The sequence below is a fragment of the Ailuropoda melanoleuca genome, chromosome 2 (genome assembly GCF_002007445.2).
Source record: "Ailuropoda melanoleuca isolate Jingjing chromosome 2, ASM200744v2, whole genome shotgun sequence".
NCBI classification, from domain to species: domain Eukaryota; kingdom Metazoa; phylum Chordata; class Mammalia; order Carnivora; family Ursidae; genus Ailuropoda; species Ailuropoda melanoleuca.
This window is the reverse complement of record NC_048219.1, coordinates 135,232,849-135,258,022: the sequence shown is the minus strand read 5'-3', so window position 1 is coordinate 135,258,022 and position 25,174 is coordinate 135,232,849. Positions and strand designations below refer to the sequence as shown.

Below are 25,174 nucleotides of genomic sequence, written 5' to 3'. Positions count from 1 at the left end.
TTAACAACTTTCCCAAAGTTGCAGAGTTATTAAGGGTCAGAGCTATAACTCAAATTCCTGACTTCAGTTAACCTCTAACTTTTCCATGATGTCACCTCTGAGACTGAACTGTGTGCCAGTTTATTTGGATTTCATATATTTTTAACCTTTTATCTCCTGTTTCAACTTTATAGTAATAGTGTTAAGAGGAAAAGAAAGACAAACACTCCCTCTTGTCCATTACTCATAACTGCTTCTACATTGGAAGAAGAAAACTGTGAGACCTTGGGTGGATGACTTCATATCTTTGAACTTCATTCTACTCCTTAGTAAAATAAAGAGGTTAGACAATAGTCTCTAAAGTTCTTACCAGATTTCAAATTCCGTAACTCTGTTTTATTTTTTTCTTACTTTTACTTTTTGTCTTCACCAGAACCACTTCTTTTTCCTAAATGTTTTCCTTTAACTTCTAGAATATATAACGAAATAATATAGATAAAAGTAGCTTAGTTTAAGAACAGGGGAGAAGAAAGCCAAACAGAGACATGATTGAAGGGCTCCAACAGTCCTATTATTTTTACTAAATGCTTACAGAATCAATAGTATATTCTATATTTGGAGAAGTTGGGAGTACAAATAATTATAGGTTAAAGTTATTCAATGCTTACCGTATACCCAATACTGCTGTGTCCATTAAATATTAACTCATTTAATCTTCTTAACAATTTTCTGAGGTATTAGTCTCAGTTTACAGCTGAAACACAGAGGTTAAGTAATTTTTCCAAATGAACAACTAGTGAATAATAGTATTAGGATATGATCTCAGATGATCTATCTCTAGGCACTAAGCTCTTACCCACTACACTACATGCATGGCCTTAAGGTGATCACCATATAACAGACAAGATTAAATTAACAAACAGCACACCAAAACCACAATACAAAGAATATACAAGTGCCATAGGTCTTGCAGGACACTGTATGTTTAATGGAAATTACTGGTTGTAGAATGCCTATTGTATGTCAGGACCTTTCCATGTATGTTAGGTGATTAGTTTCTTTGGTAAATAAGGAAATTAAGGCTCAGGAAATTACTTCTTCCTAAGTCGCAAAAGTAAACAGACAAGACCTCTACCTTAGGTCTGGGAAACTATATTCTTGATCCTATCCCATGCAATCTCTTGCATCCATCCTGTTATGGTGATCCTAAAGTCTTCCTACAGAATGAGATTGAGATGAACCCTGAAGAAAGAGTCGATTTTCTCAGATGAAGAAAGAGCTCAGAGTAGGGGAAAGCATTCCTGGAAGGAAGAATGGTTGTCCCATTTGCCTGGAATAAAGGCTCTGGGAAGGGTGAAGCAGGTTTGAAAAGACAATGAGGTGAAGTGTCTTAGATGCCACACTCAAATGTTGGTAGGCAAAAGTGAGCCAATAAAAATGTTTGAGCGGAGGAATACATTCCTTGGTTCTTCAGGGAAGACAGTTTTTCCTGGCCTGGGATCCAAAAGAAACTTCTTACCTTATGCAGAGAACATCAAGTTGCCAGGAGTGTCAAAGCAAATTCCCAAAGTAGATTTAATCCAACAAACACTCATGGAGTGCCAGGCATGGTGTTTTGTGTTAAATAATTTAACTTTAGAACAAAATTCAATGAAGGAAATTCTATAAAGGGCTAAATTAATATGGTCCAAGCATGCAGCCTTCCAATGGTCTGACAGTCGAAGTTTAGATTTTAAAGTTCTAAGAAAGGTAGCTGGACCACCTGTTCCTTTAACCACATCCTTAGATATTTTCTTTCAGAGGAACTTTTCACTTGGAACCAAAAACAAAGAGTTCAAGATTATATATTTTGATGAGCACCACGGTTTATGGTATTTTCTGCTGCATATCAAGTGCAGATTATGCCACATGCTTTGGAAATCAGACCAGCACTTACAAGTTGCCCATCACCACAACTGTTTAGCTTGACTATGGATATGGAAAACAAAACAAAAAAATAATCCTCATGAAAACAATATTTTTGGGTGGAGCACTCTTTAAGAGGAAACCAATAAAAAATATTACCTAGCCTTGAAGTCTGGGAAAATAACCACTTTTTCCTTCTAGATTGTCATTACCTGACCTACTAGCATGGAAAAAAGCTAATGCTCATTGCCTCCTCAACAATTTTTTTAAAGATTTATTTATTTATTTGAGAGAGAGAGAACAGGAGCTAGTACAGAGGTAAACGCTGGCCTGGATCTCACCACTCTGAGATCATGACCTGAGTCCAAGCCCAGAATCAGAAACTCAACCAATGGAGCCACCTAGGCGCCCCTCCTCCTCAACAAATTTAAAATTTGATTATGGCAACTTCCAGGTATATCAACTAAAATAAGATAATGAACAATGGGATGGAAATTTGGAATCTACAAAGAACACTTAAACCTCAAATCTTTACCACTATTTTTAAAGCATCTTGAAGCAGAAATAGGAAATCTCTTACTTCATTATATTTCAGTTTAGTTCTCTGACCTGAAGAAATCTATGAGCAGCTGACAGAGTTGCCTTATGCGTGCAAACATAAAAGTTTGCATAGGTATTATTATTATTTTTTTTTAAGTAAGTCCTACACCCAACGTGGGTCTAGAACTCAGGAGCAGGAGACCAAGAGTCACATGCTCTACGACTGAGCCAGCTGGGCCTCCTATGCAAAGCAATTAATTTTACTGTCAACTTAAAATCCTGGAAAAAGTGCTTCTGTCATTATCAGAGCTTGTAGAAAAAAAGGACTAATGTAATGCGTATTCTAACAACAAACACGGGATTGCAGCAACGCCTGTAAAGAGTTCAGAAAGCTTATCAAGAACTGTGACTTTTCTGCGCCACCTTGCGGCGGTGATACAACTACTACACGTAAAAGTTAAAGCTTTTCCTCTGCGGTGGTCAGTCCTCCAAACAGCCGCATTGCGGGAACCGGCCTCTACACAAAACGGCAGAAAATGGTGTCTTTCTTTGTAGCCAATGATGGGAAACACTGCTCTTTTCCCCACTTCCTCCCCTATTTCCTTTATTCCCTCATTCCAAATACTCGGGCCCGCCCACCCGCTGTCTTCCTAGGGCCGTTCCCACGTCTGAAACCCCTTCGCCTTCCGCACCATCAGGTCGCTCCCCCTTTCCCACCCGCAGCCCTTCCTCCGGGTCCTCGCAGCGCCTCCTCCCTCGCAGCACCTCCTCCGCACAAATGCCTGCGTTGAGAGCCCGCCCCCTGCCACCGGCAGCCAATGGCAGCGCGGCCCCGCCCCACCCCGCCCCTCCCGCCGCGTCCGGGAGGGCGAGCGGGATTTGGGCCTGGGCTGCGGGGCCGTGAGCCCCTGGCTCTTCCGCTGGGCTGCGGCCGGCGCTCCTCCAGGAGGCCTGCGACCCAGCCCGGTGGAAGCCATGGATTCGCAGGGGCTGAAGGTGAGCGGGCCGCGGGCCTGGACGCGAGCTGCCTTTGCGGGTGGCATGGGGCCGGGGAGCCTGGGGAGGGGCAGAATCCGCGAGAGCGTCCTTACCCTTCTGTGCTTTTGCTGCCCCAGTTCGCCAGGTGCCCCAGCGTGGCGTGTGGGCCTGTAGCCACATCACCTGGGCCACGTCCGTGGGCCCTGCTTTGAAATCTTTAGGTGCAGGGCAGCCCGCGCGCCAGGCTGCTAAGGAATTGCTGTTAGGGTGCTTATCCCACCCCGTTTGTGGTGTTTACTTTTACTTTGTATCCCGTTGGCTCAGAAAGCTTGGTCAATGAGTAACACCTACTGCGCCTCCCGGTGCGATTTTTAAGAACTTAATTAAGCTAGCAAGTGTCAGTAAACCGGTTGGACAGAAAGGAGCACGGAAAGATTATATGATAACAAAGACCTAGGCTTGGAAATGGAAGAGTCTTTATTTTGGGGTGATGGTCTTCCTTATCTGCCACTGATTCATCTATTAAGCAAATATTTTATGACGGACCACTTAAGAAGTGATCTAAAAACAGGGGCATGAGGCTTGAGAATTAGAAGTTTCTTTGTAGGATGATAGTCTTCTCCGTTCACTATTTCACTCCTTCAGCGATGGAGGGCTCACTGTGTGTCCACTAGAACCTGGAATAGTGATGAGCGGAACTGAACAGCCCCTTCCTTCACAGATTTTACAGTCTCATGCTGGACAAAAACCTTAAATTAACTCAATAAATATTTATTGAGTGCACGCTATTTTGCTGGCACTATTCTAAGCCTGAAGATAGTAAACCCTGCGATACTAAAACTAAGAAAAATGTACAATGTTAGGTAGTGGTAAGTGGATGAAGGACAATTTGGCAGTGAGAGGGAGTGCTGGAAGGTCTTTTGGTATTTTTTGCCTGAGCTACATTATTTTCTGAAACCTTTCCCCATCTCCTTATTTTTTTCCCCATCATTTTAATTTATCCTTTCCACTACCACCCAAATGAACTCTTTAATAAAAACACTTTCATGCTAAAATACAGTTATGTGATTCCTCATTACTTAGACTAGAGGAGCAAATCCAAGTCCTTAATATGAGCCCCTGCTAGACCCCACCTTTCTCTCCAATCTCCTCATCCTATAATCTGTGTCTTACTTAAGACTCTAAAACAGGGAATGGCAAAGTTTTCCTATAAAGGGTCAAATAGTACATTATCTTTGGTTTTTCAGGCCAGCGTGTCTCCATCATCTAACCTGCCATTTTGTAGCTTGAAAGCATTCATAGACATACTTAAACAAATGAGCACAGCTCTGTTCCAATAAAACTTTACTTATGGGCACTGAAATTTGAATGTCTTAAAATTTTCATGTATGAGTATTTTTTCTTTTTTTTTTTTTTCCCCTCAACTGTTTGAAAATGTACTAACCATTCTTAGTTTGCTGACCATACAAAGAGAGGCAGGAGGCCATAGTTCGCCAATCCTTGCTCTACAATATAGAATGGCTTTCAGTCCTCTCCATCCCCACCCCATCCTTATGTATCATTTCTGATTTCTTTTTTTTTTTTAAGATTTTATTTATTTATTCGACAGAGATAGAGACAGCCAGCGTGAGAGGGAACACAAGCAGGGGGAGTGGGAGAGGAAGAAGCAGGCTCATAGCGGAGGAGCCTGATGTGGGGCTCGATCCCATAACGCGGGGATCACTCCGTGAGCCGAAGGCAGACGCTTAACCACTGTGCTACCCAGGCGCCCCTCATTGCTTATTTCTTATGTCTCTTGTTGCAGTTGCCCTGACTGGCTAAGTCCTCTGTCTTCCTCAAGGATCTCAAAAGGGAAATAGGGAGAATGTGTATGTGTGGAGGGAGAGTGAAGAGTTCATGAGTCAAGAGGCAGTTCTGAACTCCCCTCGAAGAATCTTTCCCTTAATTTTGTTCTTCCATCCTCCCACATGGCAACCTCATTCTTGGACATCCCTAAAGCACTTTATAAGCTCTTTTCTTGCTTCCATTTACCATTTCCATTCTATTTGTTAGTCTTTAGATTCTAGTCTCAGTTGGAGAATTTAAGCTTTTCTGGGTCAGGAACCATATTTTACTCATCTTCACATTCACAGCATCTAGCCCAGTGCCTGGCAGTAGTAGGCAGTAAACGTTTGTTGGACTGAACAAACCAAGGAGTGATAAGATATGGAGAGTAGGAAGTAGACTAGAGAAACAGTAGAGCCTTAGTGACTAGTTAGAATTAGGGGGATTGGGCAAACTGGAAAGGAGGATGCCATGACTTGATTTCGGGCTTGGGTAGCAGGGGCAAATGGAAGGATGAATCTGGAGCTTAGATGAGAGGTCTTGGCTGGATACTGCATTTTTTATTTCATCAATGTATGGGGTTCAGAGGAACTTAATTTTTTTAGGAGTTTCACGGTATAATGTTATAACTAATCCTCACAATGATCTGTAAATAATTAACAGTGTTTTACAAATGAGCAAACTAAGGTGCTGTAAGATGAACCAGAAATTTAAAAACAGGTCTTTTCACCTTTAAATACGTGCCCTTTTTATGATACCTTTCAGGAGGGTTACAAGTGCTTAAATGTTGAACAGGAAGTCCTTAGTTGTGGCAAATGAAGAGGTCATCTGCGATCTTAGGGAAGGGCACTGGAGTAAAACTGCACTTTACTGAGGTGTGCTGTGGGGGGCACGGGAGCTAGAGAGCAGTAACCACAAGGAGGAAAGAGGAGGGAAAGTTACGGAGAATATTTGCCTAACTGCTCTAGAGAAGCAGGTGGACTGTAGCCCTCCAGAAACAGCAGATTGTAAAAACAGAGCAGTGTAGACACTCGTATTTCAATCCTGTCAATCGCTGCTTCATCCTTATTTCTTGCCCCTGTTGTACCAGCTGCAGAGTCAGAGTAGCTGAGTATGAGATGACCCACATTGGCTAAGGGAGGTGAATCAGGTGTATCACAGCGATAGTGAATCTGGCTTCCCTCTTTGATTAGGTTAGTAACTAAGGCTTACGTATGATCCTGAGAAAAAGGTGTAAAGCATAGACCCAATTAACCAGAACTTAGTAACTCCCTATATTAGTTTTCTGCCATGTAAATCTAAATAATACAGTTTTGAAAGGAGTTTGAAGATAGTTATTTCCATTGAAAAACAGTTTATTTAGAGCACTTGTTCTTACAGTCATTTGTTGCAGGACTCAGAAAACAAGACAACATTTGACAATTGCTGAATTCAATTTGTCATTACTTTGTAATGCTATAAAAACAAAAGAGTTTTTTTTTTTTTAAAAGAATCCAGTGATCTGGCAATGGAAGGCTCTTATTCCTGTTTTTTGTCTGTTTTCCCATTTTCTAAAACCTTTAAGAAAATGTGGGCAAAGGAAAGAGGAAAGTAGCCTAATTTCAGTATTGTTAACAAATAATTTAGAAAAAGAAGACTGAAATTATTTAAAAACATTGAGTTTTTTCAAAAAATTTGTGTTCATTGTGTTTTGCATTCCTTACTGTTAAGTGCTAGCCTTTAATAATATTTTCAGGAACTTGGAAGAAAAAAAAATCATATTACCTAATTTTAGATTATTCAAGATTTTAGATTAATATCTGTTTCTTACAGTGGGTCAGGACAGCAAAATCTCTTTTAACGTTTAGTCCTTATTTCCTTTTAGACTTTGATTAATTACTATTGTCAAGAGAAATATTTCCATCATGTATTACTTACTGCCAGTGAAGGAGTTAAGAGGTATGGCAATGACCCAGTGTTCAGGTTTTATCATGCCTATGGTACATTAATGGAAGGTACGTGCTAATTATCAAACATGTTCCATATATTTTAAATTCTTGTTTTGTACTATGAACAATTTGTCACATTATAATTTTGATTTTCAGGTAAAACTCAAGAAGCTCTTCGTGAATTTGAGGCTATTAAAAATAAGCAAGATGTGTCACTTTGCTCTCTAATTGCACTGATATATGCCCATAAAATGAGTCCTAATCCAGGTATAGTATTTAAGTATAACGCTTAGGACAATTTTTTCTACTCAATTCATTTTCATTTTTCTCAATTACCATTGCACTTAGTCTGATAATACTGTATTATAATTTTCTGTAGATACTGTTGTATTAATTGTTTTATCTTCCTGACAAGGTTATAAATTTATCAAGCACAAAAAAATGTGTCTATGTCCCTTTCATGTTCCTTTATCTTATGACAGAAGTTTCATTAATATCTAGGCATCATTTGAATTAATATCAAGTTGAATGTTTATTAGCAATTTTTAAGCAGAGGACAGCCCAAAAGAGGTATATACATAAATGGCTCTGCGTCAGCCAACTCTATAGCTTGTTATGTGCAAATCAGAGCTACATGCAATTTATCTCTTCCGCTGTATGTTAAGCTTCTTAAAGGCCTGTACACATCCCCACAGGGTTGCTAGCTCTTGGAAGATACTCAGTAAATTTTTATCTGGTGGTAGATTGGGAAATATAGGTAGATTGTAAAGAGAACTTTATGCATAAACCAGCAATTAAAATTGTGTGACCTGTCAATATATGGTGGATCTTAATGGTGGAAGCATATCATAATTATAAGTAGTAAAGAGGAAATAATATTGTATTCTTTTATATACATTCAGTAACAGCTAATAACATTATAAATATAGATCATGTTTCAAATAATTGGACAATAATCAGATGTCACAGAATGTTTTTTTAATATTAGAAGATTTCTTTCCTAAGCAAAGTATCACATACCTCTTTCACCCCACATGCACTTGCACAGATCAACAAAAAGCTATTTAGAACATTGATATGTTTAACAAGTAAACAAATCTAATGACGAGGTGCTTACTTTCTGCAAGGGACTATGTCAAATATAGTTAGAGAATACAAAAGAATTGTAAAAAGTGATCCCTGACATCAAGTTTATAGTCTAGTGAAGAAAAGAAAATGTAAAACCCACAAAGGTTAAATTCTAATGTTACTATTAAATAAAATTGTGAGAAAACAAATGAGTCCATAATTAATTGAAAATGATATGTACTGTTAATCCATAGGAGAAGGCTGTGGAGGTTTTGTGGAAGATGAGGCCTTAATCTGGTCTTTGAAGGACAAGTAGGATTTGAATATAAAGCATATTTGTTAGACAGGCTAAATCGATGGGCAAATATGTGGAAGTGGTTCAGGATTAGGTTCTTGTATGGGTCTCGTGCCAGCAGGAGTGTGTTAGGTGGAGAAGAGAATTTGCATAGAGAGATATAGCCAGTAAATCTAAAAAAAAAGAAAAATAGTACAAAATATTTTCCTCTTAGAATCAAGTTTTCATTAAATTTGTTATTCTCAAGGGTGTTGGTTCTGTTGGGAAATGTGATTTCCAGGACACTAAAAAGATGGAGGCAGAAATACTGTTTATAACACCTGAGTACTGACTCTACTTTCTACCGTAGCTGATTCTGAGTGGGCTTAAGCTCAGGAGGGACCCAGATGTCCATCAGTATTGTCTAGGAAGGCCCTTGATTGTTCATGTACCTTCTTCCTAATGCTGATGTAAGCCCTGATTATAAAAGGACTGTCGTGCATTAAGAACTTGAGCTGATATCTGGCTAGAGCCAGCTTTGTGCACATGGTGTCACAGCTAACAGATGCCCCCACTTGGGACTTGATGGACATTTGGCAGGAAAGTTCAAATCCCACCCCTGCCCTGATGAGTTCTCTTTCTATATCATGACTACTTAATGAAAATTTATGAAGGTGTTCAAGTGGGTGTGTTGGAGGGTCTTCTTGCCAAGAAACTGGTAGCCTTCCAGAAATAATTTTGTTTCATGAACTCATAAAGTTGTTCCTTGAGGTTCCACATGTAAGTTTACATTGGTACCATTAGAGATAAAAGGAAGAGATAATTCCGTTTTCTGGATGGCCATTTCCAGAAGGGTCGTTGGTTAGAATCACAGCCTACAACTTTGACATTTCTTGTAACTTACCGCATAGCTGATCCATATTCTGATTCAATTCAGGATTTGGATTGACACTGGTGTCCTAAGCACACACGTAATAGATTTAATGGTTAAAGTTATTAGAGGTAGACCATCTTTTTAAGGGAGCCACCGAGCAGTTGGTATTAAACCATGTAAATAATAGTAATTATATTACCTTTTACTGGTCTATGACAACAGCCAGGAATGTTTGCATATTTTAGAATTGTATTAGAGAGTTGGGTAATTTGAGTGCTAGTCTTGGCTTTGCCCTAATAATTTTAGAATGATTACTAATTTTTTCAAGTCTTTATTTAGCCTGTTGATCTTGAGAATGACATAAACTATAGAATTGTAGTATACGTTACAGTGGTCATTAACCACATGTGGCTGCTGAGTACTTGAAATGTATCTAGTTTGAAAAACTGAATTTTAAGATAAACTTCTAATTAAATTTAAATTTAAAACTGATACTTGATTCAATTATTTAAAAAGTTATGTTTGGAACAGTGAATATATGAATCTGCTGTTTTCAGCTATAAATTTTATGGAATCTAAGTACAAATCAAGTATTTTTTTATTAAAGATTTTTTTTTTTTATTGAGAGAGAGAGAGAGCATGAGCAGGATGGGGAGGAGGGGCAGAGAGAGAGAAGCAGACTCCCTGCTGAGCAGGGTGCCTGACATAGGGCTCCATCCTAGGACCCTGAGATCATAACCTGAACTGAAGGCGGATGATTATTGGACCAAGCCACCCAGTCACTCCAAATCGAGTATTCTTTTTTTTTTTAATTTTTTTTTTAAAGATTTTATTTATTTATTTGACAGACAGCCAGCGAGAGAGGGAACACAAGCAGAGGGAATGGGAGAGGAAGAAGTGGGCTTCCAGCGGAGGAGCCTGACACACAAAGGCAGACACTTAACGACTGCGCCACCCAGGCGCTCCAAATCGAGTATTCTTGAAGAAAATTTAGCATGATAATTGAGATATACTTTGTATAAGATACATATCAGATTTTAAAACTTTAATAATAAAAATAGTATCTCAATTTTCATGTCAATTTTGTGTTGGAATGATAACTCAGATATATTAGGTTAAATAAAATATATTATTGAAATCAATTTTACTTGTTTCTTTTTACTTCTTTGATGTGGTGATTAGGAAATCTTAAATTACAAACGCGGCTTGTATTTTATTTCTATTACACAGTGGTGCTCTAGAGAGAAGAACTATATTCTGTGCTCTGTTAATTGACCCCTTATGAACACTTGATCTAGAATTTAATTTTCATTTAATGCCTTTTTGCCCTCCTAGATAGAGAAGCTATTCTGGAATCGGATGCCAGAGTGAAGGAGCAACGTAAAGGAGCTGGGCCGAAAGCTTTGTACCATGCAGGCTTGTTTCTATGGCATGTTGGCCGTCATGACAAGGCGAGAGAATATATTGACAGAATGATCAAAGTGTCAAATGGCAGTAAAGAGGTAGCTGGGTTTCTTATTTTGAAACAGATACATTTCTAAGAGAAGCCTGTATTTTCAGTAGTATTCCTTGTTATTCTACTCTATTCTCATTTTAGAAATAACAACTTTATTTTAATATTTTATTATTTTGTAAAATTGTGGTTGTCTAAGGTTGTTTATTTTTATGCTGTTTATTAACTCTTGAAAAGATCTGTCTCTGGTTCCTTTCCTCCCTTATCTCTTTCCTTTCCTCTCACTTTCCTTATTGAACTCTAGAGTCAAAGCACCGATATTTGCATTGTTAATAATACAAAGATCAGGAATAAATAAATTTTATTTACATGGATGGATCAGTCTAGTAGTGTCGTAGAGCACATGCCCAGCTGATATTATGAGAACATTTATATGTGGTACAAGAGACATGTGGTTAAAGTATAAAATAATAGTTAACAGTTATTGCTTACTTACTTTGTGCTAGGCACTATTCTAAGGATTTAAGGAGAGATTGCGTTTATAAATGTTAGGAGATGAGGAAGAATTTCTTGAAGGAGGTAGCATTTGAGCTGAAACCTGAAAGATGGATACAGTTTCCAAATGCAAAGTTGATGGAAGAGGGAAGCAGATACTCCCAAGGTGGGAAATAATAAATGGAAATAAGAAAAACAAGGCAATGTGCTGGTTCTGGGTACAGTGAAGCTCACATTTAACAGAAACACTGGGTGCATAGTTAAAAAGGGTGGGAAAAAAAGCTTACAGAGGTGGACTGGGACAAAGTGAAGGGCCTTGACAGATAGGTACACATCTTTATATCTAATTTGATAGGCATGGAGAGGTCATTGAGGTTTTTAATCATGGCAGTGGTATTATTAGAGTGCAAATTCACAAAACTGATTTAATGATGGTTTATAGGATGAGCTTGCCTGGGGAGAAACTAGAGTGCAGCCCCCAAAATGGTAGTACATGCTTTCTGGCAGAAGGTTTTGAGAGACTACACTAAAATATTGTACCATGGGTATGAATTTGAGAATTGCTAAATATGCACAAGTCCTGTCAACTGATTATAAATGGCCAGGGCAAGATTTTGAGGTGTCAGATATCAAGGATGTCTCTCTGAGGTCTTCAGCCTGGACAGTTCGGAGACTGGTTAACATGAATAGAGAATGTTGGGATGAGAAGGTAATCTTGAAGGGGTAATATATTTGGTTCTAGACATGTTGTGTTTCCATTTCTGGTGAAACAGTGAGCTGGAGATAGGCTGGAAAGGGTTTGAAAACAGTTTTACTGAACACTTTTATTATTCATAACATTTTTTGACAGTGGGATTTTTTGGTTACTAATTCCAAAAAAGGACATTAGGTTTACCTCTTTCATCAACATTTATTTCTTTCATTTCCAATAAAATGGAAGTATGATTAGAATTTTTCATTCTGCAGGGACAGGTTTTGAAAGCATGGCTTGATATCACAAGAGGAAAAGAATCTTATACTAAAAAAGCACTAAGATATTTTGAAGAGGGATTACAAGATGGAAATGATATTTTTGCTCTGCTGGGTAAGGTGAGTTGGAGTTAGGGTAAATAAATCATGTTTTAAAAATTTTTCATAATATTTGAAACCCAACAAAACCGAGTAGCTCAAAAGAGATAATAATTGTCATGTTACTTTCATCAGCTCTCAATTACAGGAGGGACTTGGATTTTATTTGAATAGGACAGTGAACAACAAACTAGAGAAATGTCTTCCCTACCAAATTCCTGAATCTTGATTGGTTTTAATTGCTTTTGTTGGTGGTGGTGATTCCTACATTATTTACTCACTAAACATTTATCGTTTGTCTAATATGTGCAAGATATCACTCTAGATACCAGGGATACCCTGAAGCAAAATAAAATTTCTTGCTTTTATGGAACTTACACTCTATTTTTGGAGACAGACAATAAAATAAATAAGTAAATTATGTAGTGTATTAGAAGGTGATAAGTGCAATGGAAAAATAAATAAATCAGGTAAAGGGGGAAATACAGAACTGGGTTATGAATTTGTAGGTTTAAATGATGTGGTCAGAGAAAGTGACATATGAACAAAGACTTATACAGGAGGTGGGAGTCGAAGCTCTGTGGGCTCCTGCAGGAAAGTATTACAAACAGAGGGGATAACAAGTTGAAATACCTTAAGGCATGTTCAAGGCATTGCTGGGAGGCCAGGAGATGAAAGTGGAATGAGCAAAGCGGAGGGTAGAAGTGGAGGCTAGAGGAAAAAAAGGTGGGTGTGGAGGGAATGAGGAAAGGCAGGGCTGATTGTATAAAGCCTTTGGCTTTTAATTTGAACCAGATAGATAGGCAGCCAATGAAAAGAGAAACACTATGACCTGACTTACGTTGTGAAGGATGAGCACATAATTGGCAGTCATTAGAAATCATTGGTGGATAGAGATGTATATAATTCGGGCCCTTTCTTCAGTTCCATCGATGCCTTCGGAATGCCTTAAACTTTTTCAAATATTTGATTTAGCAACAGAAAATTAAATTTAGGGGCGCCTGGGTGGCACAGCGGTTAAACGTCTGCGTTCGGCTCAGGGCGTGATCCTGGCGTTGTGGGATCGAGCCCCACATCAGGCTCTTCCACTATGAGCCTGCTTCTTCCTCTCCCACCTCCCCTGCTTGTGTTCCCTCTCTCGCTGGCTGTCTCTATCTCTGTCGAATAAATAAATAAAATCTTTAAAAAAAAAATTAAATTTATATGTTAGGAAAACAGCTTGTTAGATAGCAGTAATTTGGGGGGATAAAAAAGGAGAGGATTATTAGTGTCTTGGCTGTTGTTAATGTCCCCTCATCGCTCTTGTCTATTGCTGTGGCTTGTTCAGATATTTGCCTCTGGTACAACTAGCATTCCAGCTGATTGGAGTCAAGTTTTACCTAATGGCACTCCCAGAGGAATTGAGTATGTATCAAGGTTTTAAAAAGTTTTTCTTGATCATTTCTCCTCCGCCCTATTCCTTGGAGAAAAGCTAGTTGATAATCTCCTAAGGTTGGGGCTATTTCAGGTGTTAATATAGTTTAGGAGGGATTTACCTTTTTTCCTCCAATACTTAAGACTGGCTTAAATTCTATTTCTGATACAACCCATCCCAATTGTGTATTTGTTTTTCAGTTAATTCAATAGAGGATATTTGCATTAGCCTAATTCCAACTTGGAATGATGTGAACCAAACACATAGCAAACTTAGTTTCATTTAATATGTGTGTAGCATCATATGGGAGGTGACGGTCTAAGGAACATTTTTTACATTACCAGCTATTTAGGCAGATTCTAAAGAATTTATGTGTAATTTGAAAAAATTCTCTGCATTAATCTTTCTCAGCTATTCAGAAATTTTAATAATAATTTATTTTGACATAGTGACATCTTTGGATGGTTCTCAGGCTTTCCTTTAATTATATGGGAATATAATTATATGGAAATATACATGAAAATACAATCTCAAACCAATTTTAGGATTATATTGCATCTTTTGAGACTGAATGCTCATTTTGAACTGAGATATATTCCAGGACTAAATTTATTCCTAAAGGAGATTTCGAAGCAAATTTTTAAAAATCTGGTATGTGATAAATATGCGTCATATTTTTTCTTAAAGCACTAACACTGTAGCTTTATTTTTTCTGCCTCTGAAAGTAATACATAGACATTGTGAAAAATACTCACAATTCAGTAATATCTGAATTAAGAGTAAATATCACCATTACAGATAACCAGTTAAACTATTGTACTATAAATGACATCTCTTCATGTCAGTAAATATGGATCTACAAATCCACATAGCCACCTAAAATTTGATTAAATAGATAGGCTATAATTTAATCCTGTATGGACATATTGGATTATTTTTATTTTTTCCATTATATATATTAGAAATCTGCCATAAGTATAATCTTTTTTTTTTTTGTGGTCTTATTCAATTATTTCCTTAAGATGCTTCCTAGAATTGAAAATGTTGAGCTAGAAGGAGTTGTTTGAACTTTATTTTGCTTATTCTTTAAGTCTTATCTTCTTTAGCTGAAAGTAATTTTTTTTTAAAAAAAAGATACAGAATCTCTTTATTTTAGATGCTATTTGCAAATATCCTGGAAATATTTTATTCTAAAAGATAGTTTTTCTGTTCTAATTATTTAAATTAGGGTTTTTTATAACTTACATAAAGTATTTTTATTGTTCTATGATGTTTTAAAATTTTTGTTTTGTTAAAAACTTGTTTTGTATTTCTCATTATAAAAATGATAACTGTTCCTTACAGAAAAGTCAGAAAACAAAAAATAGAAAATGTTAAACACTAGTATTCTCCCTATTCCAGGATAACTGTTGTGAGAACCTCAGTTATATGATCATAGTTTTGATGTTATGTTTTGTTCTCCCGTTAGGCACAATGCCTTGAGATGCGCCAGAATTATTCGGGTGCTCTGGAGACTGTGAACCAGATAATAGTGAACTTTCCAAGTTTCCTTCCTGCTTTCGTAAAGAAAATGAAACTACAACTTGCCTTACAGGATTGGGACCAGACTGTTGAAACAGCACAGCGGTTAAGTAAAAAAAGATAATATAATTACCTTTGGATCTGGTTATAATTTCCAGAAAAAAAAAAAATCTGTGTTTTTTTATCATATTTTAAATTTGATTTTTTCAAACAATATAGAATTGAAGAACTTGACATTGCATTGTTTTTAAAAACTGAATTTATTGATTTACATAAATATCTGAATAGCTGTTTTAAGACACTCTTTTATGCAAATGTCCCTGCCCTTGTGAAGCTTATATTCAAATGAGAGGAAGCATATAATAAGCAGAAGAAATAAGAGGGTATGGAGTGTGTTAGAGAGTTATTAAGTGCTATGGAGAAAAGATAAAGCCGGAAAGTGAAGTAGGGAGTTGGGGGAAGAGGGGTTTAATTTTATGGGATGGCCAGGGAAGGCCTCAGTGAGCAGATGGCATTTGAACTAAGAGAGAAAGCTGTGCAGATATCTGGAAGAAGGCTTTGCAGAAGGAAGGAAAAACAAGTGTGAAGACCTTGAGGCAAAAGTTTGTGTCATATTTTTAAGGAGTGGGAGGGGATAAAATGACCGGACAGTGAAGTCCCAGCAGAAGGTGGAGCAGGAGAGCCAGGATGTGAATGGTCTTGGTCATCTTAAGGACTTGGATTTTTCTTCTGACATGTGAAGGCATTGGAGGATTCCTTTTCTCCTTCCACCCCTCCTCTTTTTCCTTCTTTCTCCCTCCACCTGCCTCCCACTTCTCCCAACTCTTTTTTTTTTTTTTGGTGTGTAAGTTAAAGAAACCAGTTTTTTATCCTGTAGGTTTTCCATAAGAATTTTATTGATTGCATGCCATATGCTGTATAACTTGTGGCTATCCTCTGAATTTCCTATAAATAGGTACTGGATATAGAGGCTTGGTTACATTCATGTTTTATTTATTTAATTTATTTATTTTGCAATTACTTCATAAGTGGTGATGTGTTCTTTCATCTAAGAGACATAATCTTTGCTTGTCTTTTAACATAACATCAAAACTATGATCATATATACTGAGGTTCTCACAACAGATTTTTTTTTTTTTGAGAGAGGTAATAGAGGCAAGGGCAGAGGGAGAGAGAGAATCCCAAGCAGGCTCCACACCTGATGTGGAGCTTGATCTCACAGCCCCGAGACCATGACCTGAGCTAAAATCAAGAACTAGACATTAACTGACTGAGCCAGCTGGGTGCCCCATTAGCAGAAATTTGTGCTCAGTACCTGGGTGTTGTCGGATTACAATATGATTATATAATTCTTTCTTCATTTCTTAGCTGGAGTACTATAAAAAAAAGCAAAACAAAAACCTCATCTGCTGGTGGTTATCTGGTGTTATAGTTTATATAAGAAAAATTGGATAAATGCTGGAGTCTTTTATTTCTGGGTTTCAGGAAACCAAAAAAATTTTTTAAATTCCCTGGCATCCTGCAATGGTGACTGATTAGTAGTTTGGATTTGTTTATATGACATGGATTAAACTTGTGTGTTTCTAACCATTTTGGTTATTATGATTGCTCAAATTGTCTCATCTTCGACTGTTAGGAGCCTCTTCAAGTTAGTTCTTAGGTCCTTTTCATATGATCCCAGTAGTCTTTGATAGTTTCCTTGCTATTTGGTGTATAGCAAGGTATACTAGGGTCATTTTGTGTACTTACTGCCCCAAACAGGTATTAGCCATTGTGGAATGCAATCTAATCCCTTCTAGTGGGAAATGATATTTGGAGGCCACAGTTTGGGCATTAGTAACTCTGTGATGTTTATATTTTTCTAGATTTCCAGGCACTGTGAGTGAGAGGGTACCAATATAATATGTCAAAAGTATATTTGAGGGGATATGTGTAAAAAATAGACTTGTTATGTAGTTTTTAAACTTGATTTTTCTTTTTTTTTTAAAGATTTATTAGAGAGAGAAAGAGAGAGTACACACGAGTGGTGGGGAGGGACAGAGGGAGAGAGAAACTCAAGCACACTCAGTGCTGAGCATGGAGCCCGATGCAGGGCTTGATCTCACGACCCTGAAATCACTACCTGAGCTGAAACCAAGAGTGTGTCACCGAGGTGCCCCTAAACTTGATTTTTCTTTAGCTTAGTACTTTGTGCATATTCTTTTATATCCATTCACACAGATATACATAATTCTTCTTTAGCAATCAAAACATCTATAAAGTAACCAGTTTATTTTTTCTCACCGATAGACATTTAGGCCTATACACACACAAACACACACCCCCCCCCTTTATACACATATAGATGTATTTCTGGAGGATGGTTTCCCAAATGAGGAATTACTGAGTTAAAGGGAATCATATTTGTTAGGGTAGGCTAAGATCCTATTGAAAATAGATCTAAACACTTAGAATTTTTCTTGTGATATGTAACTGTTCTGAGTGGGTCTAAATCTTGGTCAGGCAGCCTTCTTCTACGCCTTCCTTAAGGGACCTAGTCCCTTTCAGTCTTGCAACTCTGCCTTGTCCTAAAACCTCATGATATTGGTATCCAGAAAGAGAGGGCGGAGGAGTCATTCCACTTTTCTTAAAAGCCCAAGCTCAGAAGTGGCATACATTGCTTTGTCTCCCATAGGCCACGTCTAATTGCAAAGGTGGCAGGAACATGTAGGCTAGTTGTGTGCCCAAGCAAACGAGGAGAGGGTGGATTCGAGGAGACGGATTGGTCTCTGCCTCGCCTATGCACGTGTGAAATTTTGGAAGGCACTACCAAATTGTTGTCCTCAGAAGTTATACTATTTTGTACTCCCATCAGTAGTCTGTGGAATGCCCCCTCTCCCATCCTTATCATTTCTGGCTATTATCGGTGTGGTGTTTTTTGTTTTTGTGTTTAACAATCAGAATAAAAGTGGTAGAATCGGGTAGAATAAAATCATTTTTATTTTCATTTCTTCGAGTATGTTGAGAGTGAGCATCTTTTTAATACTAAAAGCTATTTTTTCCCCCTGTATACTGACGGGTACTTTTCTTTCTTTCTTTCTTTTTTTTTTTTTTTTTTTAAACTGGGCCTATTCTTTCCTATATTTCTAATGGATTTTTATATTTTGGGGGGCAAGTTCTCCATCATTTGTCTTTTTCGATAGTTTTCTTGGCTCTTCTCTTGTAATTGACTGTCAGAATTAACTTATCAAGTTAAAAAAAAAAAAGAAACCTTATAAGATTTTGGTTTGAATTGCATTAAATCTACAGATTATTTGGGGAAAAAATTTTTTTAACCAAAAATGAGTATTATCATGCGGCAGCTCTTGCAGCATAGCAAACAACTACAGATCTCAGGGCATATGATGAGAAGCATTCATTTCTCACTTTGGTAGGGATCATCTGACCTCTACCAGGCTTGTTGGTGATCTGCTTCAAATTTTAGATCCAGCTGGCTGGGTGTAGCACCTCACTGCAATTTGGTCTCTGGTCAGCTCTAAGAGTGTTCTTCTCTGGGCTCAAGCCAGAGAGCAGCTGCTACCCAGGAAGCTCTTCTCATGATGATAGCAGAGGTGCAAGGGGACAGGCAGAAATATTCAATGCCTCTGAAACTTTGGGGTGGCACACTGCCACTCCTATTCACATTACATTGACCAATATAAGGAAAATGTCCAAGTCCGTAGCCAAGAAGCAGTAAAGTACATGTCAGCGTTTATGGGAGGAACTGCTCACTTTCATGGCGGAAAGCATGTATTAATGGAAATTGTGAAGATTGAAGCTAGTAATTCAATGTAGCACACCATTCATGATAAGAAACTTAGTGTGTTAGTTACCCCATTTGTTCACTTTCTTTTTCAAATGTCCTTGAATAAAGTTTAGGAATTTATATAGCTTTTGCATATTTTTTACTGTTTATTGCCTTTTTTGGGAAAGGGGAGTGGTTTCTATTACTAATATGATATTTTTTCATAATATTTTCTGATTTGTTTTTATCACATAGGAATCTGTTTTAATGTTGTGAATTACAGTAACAAATGTTTAACCCATCTTTTCATTCATGAAATTCTTGTAATAAATCTTCCTGGTCAAGGTGAATTATTCTTTTTTTTTTTGAAAGGGAGAGGGTGGTGGGTGGAGGGAGAGAGAGAATCTTAAGCAGGCACTACACCCTACTCAGAGCCTGATGTGGGTTGATCTCACAACCCTGAGATCATGACCTGAGCCAAAATCAAGAGTCAAACACTTAACCAACTGAGCCTCCAGGTGCCCCAAATTATTCTCTTTTAATATACTTTTGGATATGGTTAACTAATACTTAATATTTAAGATTGCTGAAGAATTTAAAGAGACTGATAAAATCTATTCATATATTTTTTAAACATATTAAAGATTAAGATTCAAAGATTTTTTTAGCTTAAATAATGAGATTGATTTTCATAAAGGATATATTATTTTACTAATTAAAATTCTTCTTTAGACAGTGGAATAGTCAGACCAGCAAACCGCCTTTTCAAACCCTCAAATAAAAGAAAGCACGTTAAGTTTATTTCAACATTAAGTGAAATGTTTTTCTGCAGGTTAATACTTCAAGATAATCAAAATGTGGAAGCACTAAGAATCCTGGCTCTTTACTATTTGTGTAGGGAGGGGGACATAGAGAAGGTAAGTTTTATTATACTACTTAAGTTTCCTGTATTAAAAAATATGTCATTACATACACATATGCCTGTACATTAGAGCCTTGAAGAGCTCTTTCAGAATGTATGCCATGGTAGTTTTTACTTGATTCCTAGAAATACACTTTGTTGAGCTTCTTATAGCAACTAATAAAGCAAAAGTACTGAATAGTTAAAATACCTTGAAAATTCCTTAAATCGTTAATTACAGTATATGTGGTTTTCTACATAAAACTCGCATATAGTAATATGCATGATTAATGTAACTGGTGATGCTAGGTATGGAAGAATGTATATGCAAATATAATTCTTAGTTTTTTGGTTTTTTTTTTTTTTTTTGCAGTTTAAGTTTGCATAATTTAAATGGGCTTAGGATGACATCCCATTGGACCTTATAATTAGATTATGTTTCTCTAGCAATGAGCACATTGATTATGTACTGGGTTATAGAATGCCAAAATCTAGTCTGAAGCAAACAGTATTATAAAATAGTATTATAGCAAGTAGTAGATTTGAGTTGTGTTTAGTCTGGTGAAATTGTTAAATGTGACAGCAACTAATAAGTTCTTCAGTAAATACCAGAGGAATTTTACTAGGGGCAACTCTTCAGTAAATTTTCCAGGTATTGAAATTACTTATAGTATATTAATGATTTTTCTGTTCTAGAGAATATTTTAAGTGTAAGCTAGACTATATAGGTAATCCAAAATCCGATGTCATATAATATTAATGTTCATAATTGTATGTTATTATTCATATCTCATGTGTGTCATGAACTAATTATTAGAGACGGAGCTTGGCATATATAACTAATCGAACATTATGGGTATCTTTACCCACCCAGAGGTTCCATTCAATAACAAATGTTTTAAAAACACATTTTTTTTTAAGATTTATTTAAGTCATTTCCATATCCAATGAGGGACTCAAACTCATGACCCTGAGGTCAAGAGTTGCATGCTCTCTAACTGAGCCAGCCAGGGACCCCTAAAGAACACATTTTAAAGCTCAATTCTTTATTCATAATTCTTGAGCTTTTTAAAAGAACTTTTAATACATTTCACAACATAGAAGATTTCACTCGACGAGAGGGAATTTGTAAAAGCAAAGATTTTTTTAATGTTTATTAGTGTATATGTCATGTATTCTTTTTTTCTTAGTTTATTTTAAAATTATCCTGATACTTTTGTTTTAGGCTGCCACCAAGCTGGAAAGCTTAGAGAATGCATTGGATGCCATGGAACCACAGAACGCTCAACTTTTTTATAAGATCACAGTAGCCTTCAGCAGAACTGTAAGAGCGCCTGCTATGGAACAGAGCTCTGTTATCTGTGGCTGGGAATATAAAATAAGTCACAAAGGTTGAGGCATCAAAGAGCATACGGCCTAGAATGAAAATGCTATATGTATATAAATATGGGATGCACTCCTAAGGAAGTCTGTTCAGAGGAGATATGATTTCCAACCATAAGAAGGCATCATGGACGCTTCATGGAAGTAGCCCTTGTGGAGCCTTTAAGGATAGGGAAGTGGGAAATGCCAAAGGCAGTGGGAAGTCATTTATTAATCAGACCATAGGATTTATAACTAGGGTTATTCTTTATTTTGTTTTTTGAAACTACAGTTGACCCTTGAACAACACAGGTTTGAACTGAATCCACTTAATGCTGATGTGTTCGATCAATACAGTATTGTAAATGTATTTTCCTTATAATTTTCTTATCTCTAACTTTTTTCAGAATATATAAATACAAAATATGTGTTAATAGACTGTTTACGTTATCAGGAAGGTGTGGTCAGTAGTAGGCTATTAATAGTTACGTGTTTGGGAAATTAAAAATTATATGCAGATTTTCAGCTGTGGGGGAGAGGCAGGGGAGGGTGTGGGTGACAGCACACTCACCCCTGCGTTATTCAAGGGTCAATTGTATTTGAAAAACAGTTTTGACATGGGTAAGAGACAATTTTGGTGGGGGAAATGGCTGGGATCTTTTTTTTTTTTTTTTAAGAATAGTAAAGAACTATTTTTATTACAACATCCACTAAGAAGAAGATAATCAGGAATGGAATAGAAAAATACTGCAGAATCTCAAAATCAATACAAGGAATGAGAGGATTGAAAAGTTCTTAATTAAACTAGGGAAAAAAAACAAGGAAAAAGGTATACACAGTAGGTGAAATAGTAGATAAAAATATTGAAAGAAAAAATCAAGGATCTTAATTATTAAAAGACATGAAGAAACTGAATTATTTTGTTAAAAAACAGATTGTCAGGTTGTGTGAAATTTAGATGGAAAAAATATGTGCTATTACAAAAGTTTGAGTTAAGGAAGATATTTACCTTTTTTATTTACTTTATTGCCAGATAATTTATTTTGATTAGTTTTTAAATAAGCTTACAAAAATTCAAGCAGTTTAGTATTTTACTCTTAAAAGTTATTATGTTAGAACATTACATACTTACTTTAGCAGAGTTTCCATTTCTTGAAATATTTTTGAAGCTTTTTTAACAAAGATTCTAATGCGTGATCTTTTAAAACATTCTCCCTGGTGGCATACCTTCTCCTTAAAGGGAAAGCAAATCCTTGTCCTAAGTTTNAAGTTCTAAAAAATATACTTGTATAGCAACATCATTAGAGTATACTTTCTAAGAAGCTGTTGTTTAAAATAGCTCATTAGGATTTTAAGTTTTACTTGGATATAAACTCTTGTACTGTCTGGATATTAAATAGAGAAGTTTTATTTTTCTTTGATTATTAAATACTTTTTTTATTTTATTTCTATGAAGTACAAATAATTTGTATCTTTGTATTCTATTTCTATGAATTTTATTTTTCTTTGAAGTACAAGTAATTTGTATCTTTGTATTCTATTTCTATGAATTTTATTATTCTTTGATTTTTAAATACTTTTTTTTTCCATTCTATTTCTATGAAGTACGAATAATTTGTATCTTAGGAAAAAATAATCCTCCCACCTGAGTAGAAATGTTTGACTTTCTAGTCAAAAATTTCTTTGTTCTTTTTAGTGTGGGCGAAGTCAACTCATTCTTCAAAAAATTCAGACATTACTTGAAAGAGCTTTTAGTTTAACCCCTCAGCAATCAGAAATTGCTACAGAACTTGGATACCAAATGATTCTACAAGGAAAAGTTAAAGAGGCATTGAAGTGGTATAAGACCGCCATGACACTTGATGAAACTAGTGTCCCTGCACTAATTGGTATGACAGCTGTTTCTACATGTTCCTCAGACAGATGCAAGTGATACTTCCTTTTTTAATACCTTCTGTTAAAGCAGAAAAAAATTTATGTTGTGGTTTTCTAAAATTAAACTGTCCTCCGTTATCTACCATAGAAAAAAACCATAAATCTTTAAAAATGAAGTTTTTATTTCTTTTTTTTTTTTAAGATTTTTTATTTATTTATTTGACAGAGAGAGACAGCGAGAGAGGGAACACAAGCAAGGAGAGTGGGAGAGGGAGAATCGGACTTCCCGCCAAGCAGGGAGCCCGATGCGGGGCTCGATCCCAGAACTCTGGGATCATGACCTAAGCTGAAGGCAGACACTTAATGGCTGAGCCACCCAGCACCCCTGAAGTTTTTATTTCTTAATATCTTGAGAGAATAGATTTTTATGAGGTAGTTCCTATAAATTCGGAATTTCTTAGTAACTGATTTTATTTGGGTACAAAGCTGCCCATTTTCTTTTCTTTTTTAAAAAAAATCTGAAGTAGTATTTCCTTAGTGTATTATACTTTATTATAATATATTAATACTTTAATATATTGTGGAGGGAAAATCGGTTCTATTAATGTTTGTGTTAGCTTGAAGTGTACATGCCTGAATTGATGTGGACTTTGACTCTCTTTGTCCTGTTTGGTTTTAGGATTTATCCGATGCCAGTTAATTGAAGGGCAGTTGCAGGATGCGGAACAGCAGCTGGAGTTCCTTAGGGAAATTCAGCAGTCTATTGGAAAGTCCGCGGTACCGTGTCTTATGTTATCAGATGGTAGATCCTAGCTACTGTTTAGAAAATATGAGATTTTAAATTTTAGTAATAATAATGGCTTTCAGGACCAATTTACACTAATTTTAATATGTAATTGCATTTACTAACTTACCTCCACAGAGAATTAGACTTTAATATTCTTGTATAAGATTCTAAAAGTTTATCCAAGCTAATACTTAAATTTGAACAGATAACGCACATAAATAGCACATCATAAACATTTGAAATCTAAGTAGAAATAAATGGCTTTACAACTGAATGGGATAATTAATGACAACTACTTAATTTCTAGGAATTAACCTATTTACATGCAATTCTTGCTATGAAGAAAAATAAACAAGAAGAAGTTATTAATTTGTTAAACGATGTTCTGGACACTCATCTTTCGCAGTTAGAAGATTTACCACTTGGCATACAGTATTTTGAGAACTTAAATCCTGATTTCTTGCTGGAAATTATTACAGAATATCTGAATTTCTGTCCAATGCAAGTAAGTAATTCTGAGACTTATTTTCAACAAAAATATTTTCAACATCACTTACATGATATTTTATAAAATGTGCTAATAAATTGTCTTTCACATGTTAGATTATGTCAGCATTTTACAGTGGTAGTATTTGTATCTGTATTAGTTGAAATCGTTTTAAATCAGAATATTTATACCAGTGACTGCTATCAAATAATAAATGTATTCATTTATAAATATTCACTTCTAGTTCTAAAATCTTAAAATCATCAGTTTAGAAGAAATACTATAAGTCATTTAATTCAGACATGCATGTGATATTTGAGTTTACTCCACAACATCCACATTAAGTGCCCATCTAACCCCTGGGTGCATTCAAAAATACAGTTCTTACTGTACGACTATGACTATTAGACTGTATTTCCTATGTTGTTAGACTCAGCTTTGTGTTAAAAAAAAGAACTCACCCATTTCCTGGTCCGCCTCCTGCTCTCTGGAGTGGCAGAGAGCAAGTCCAGTTACTTCGCCAAAGCAAGGATTATTCCTCTTCGCCAAAGCAAGTCCAGTTACTTCGCCAAAGCAAGGATTATTCCTTCGCCAAAGCAAGGATTATTCCTCTAGACCTTTGGATTCTAGAAATTAGTTTTCATGTTCCCCCTAAACAATTCCAGGTTTTTAGTCATT

At 36.4% G+C, this 25,174-nt stretch overlaps 1 protein-coding gene across 2 annotated transcripts in view; it reads left to right on the top strand.

The window, feature by feature from the left end:
- The first annotated feature begins 3,278 nt into the window (after nucleotides 1–3,278).
- TTC21B (tetratricopeptide repeat domain 21B) overlaps nucleotides 3,279–25,174 on the top strand; it is a 71,484-nt gene continuing 49,588 nt past the window's right edge. Inside the window, exons 1-11 of one of the 2 annotated variants that reach the window (XM_002928608.4) lie at nucleotides 3,279–3,420; nucleotides 7,091–7,220; nucleotides 7,311–7,421; nucleotides 10,706–10,872; nucleotides 12,285–12,407; nucleotides 15,269–15,426; nucleotides 19,917–20,001; nucleotides 21,211–21,309; nucleotides 23,044–23,236; nucleotides 23,902–23,999; nucleotides 24,317–24,514. In XM_002928608.4, coding sequence (XP_002928654.1) covers nucleotides 3,400–3,420; nucleotides 7,091–7,220; nucleotides 7,311–7,421; nucleotides 10,706–10,872; nucleotides 12,285–12,407; nucleotides 15,269–15,426; nucleotides 19,917–20,001; nucleotides 21,211–21,309; nucleotides 23,044–23,236; nucleotides 23,902–23,999; nucleotides 24,317–24,514 — 1,383 coding nt within the window. In that variant the 5' untranslated portion in view covers nucleotides 3,279–3,399. Of the gene's footprint in view, nucleotides 3,421–7,090; nucleotides 7,221–7,310; nucleotides 7,422–10,705; nucleotides 10,873–12,284; nucleotides 12,408–15,268; nucleotides 15,427–19,916; nucleotides 20,002–21,210; nucleotides 21,310–23,043; nucleotides 23,237–23,901; nucleotides 24,000–24,316; nucleotides 24,515–25,174 lie in introns of those variants that run through there. The other variant, XM_034654671.1, reaches the window with a different exon arrangement.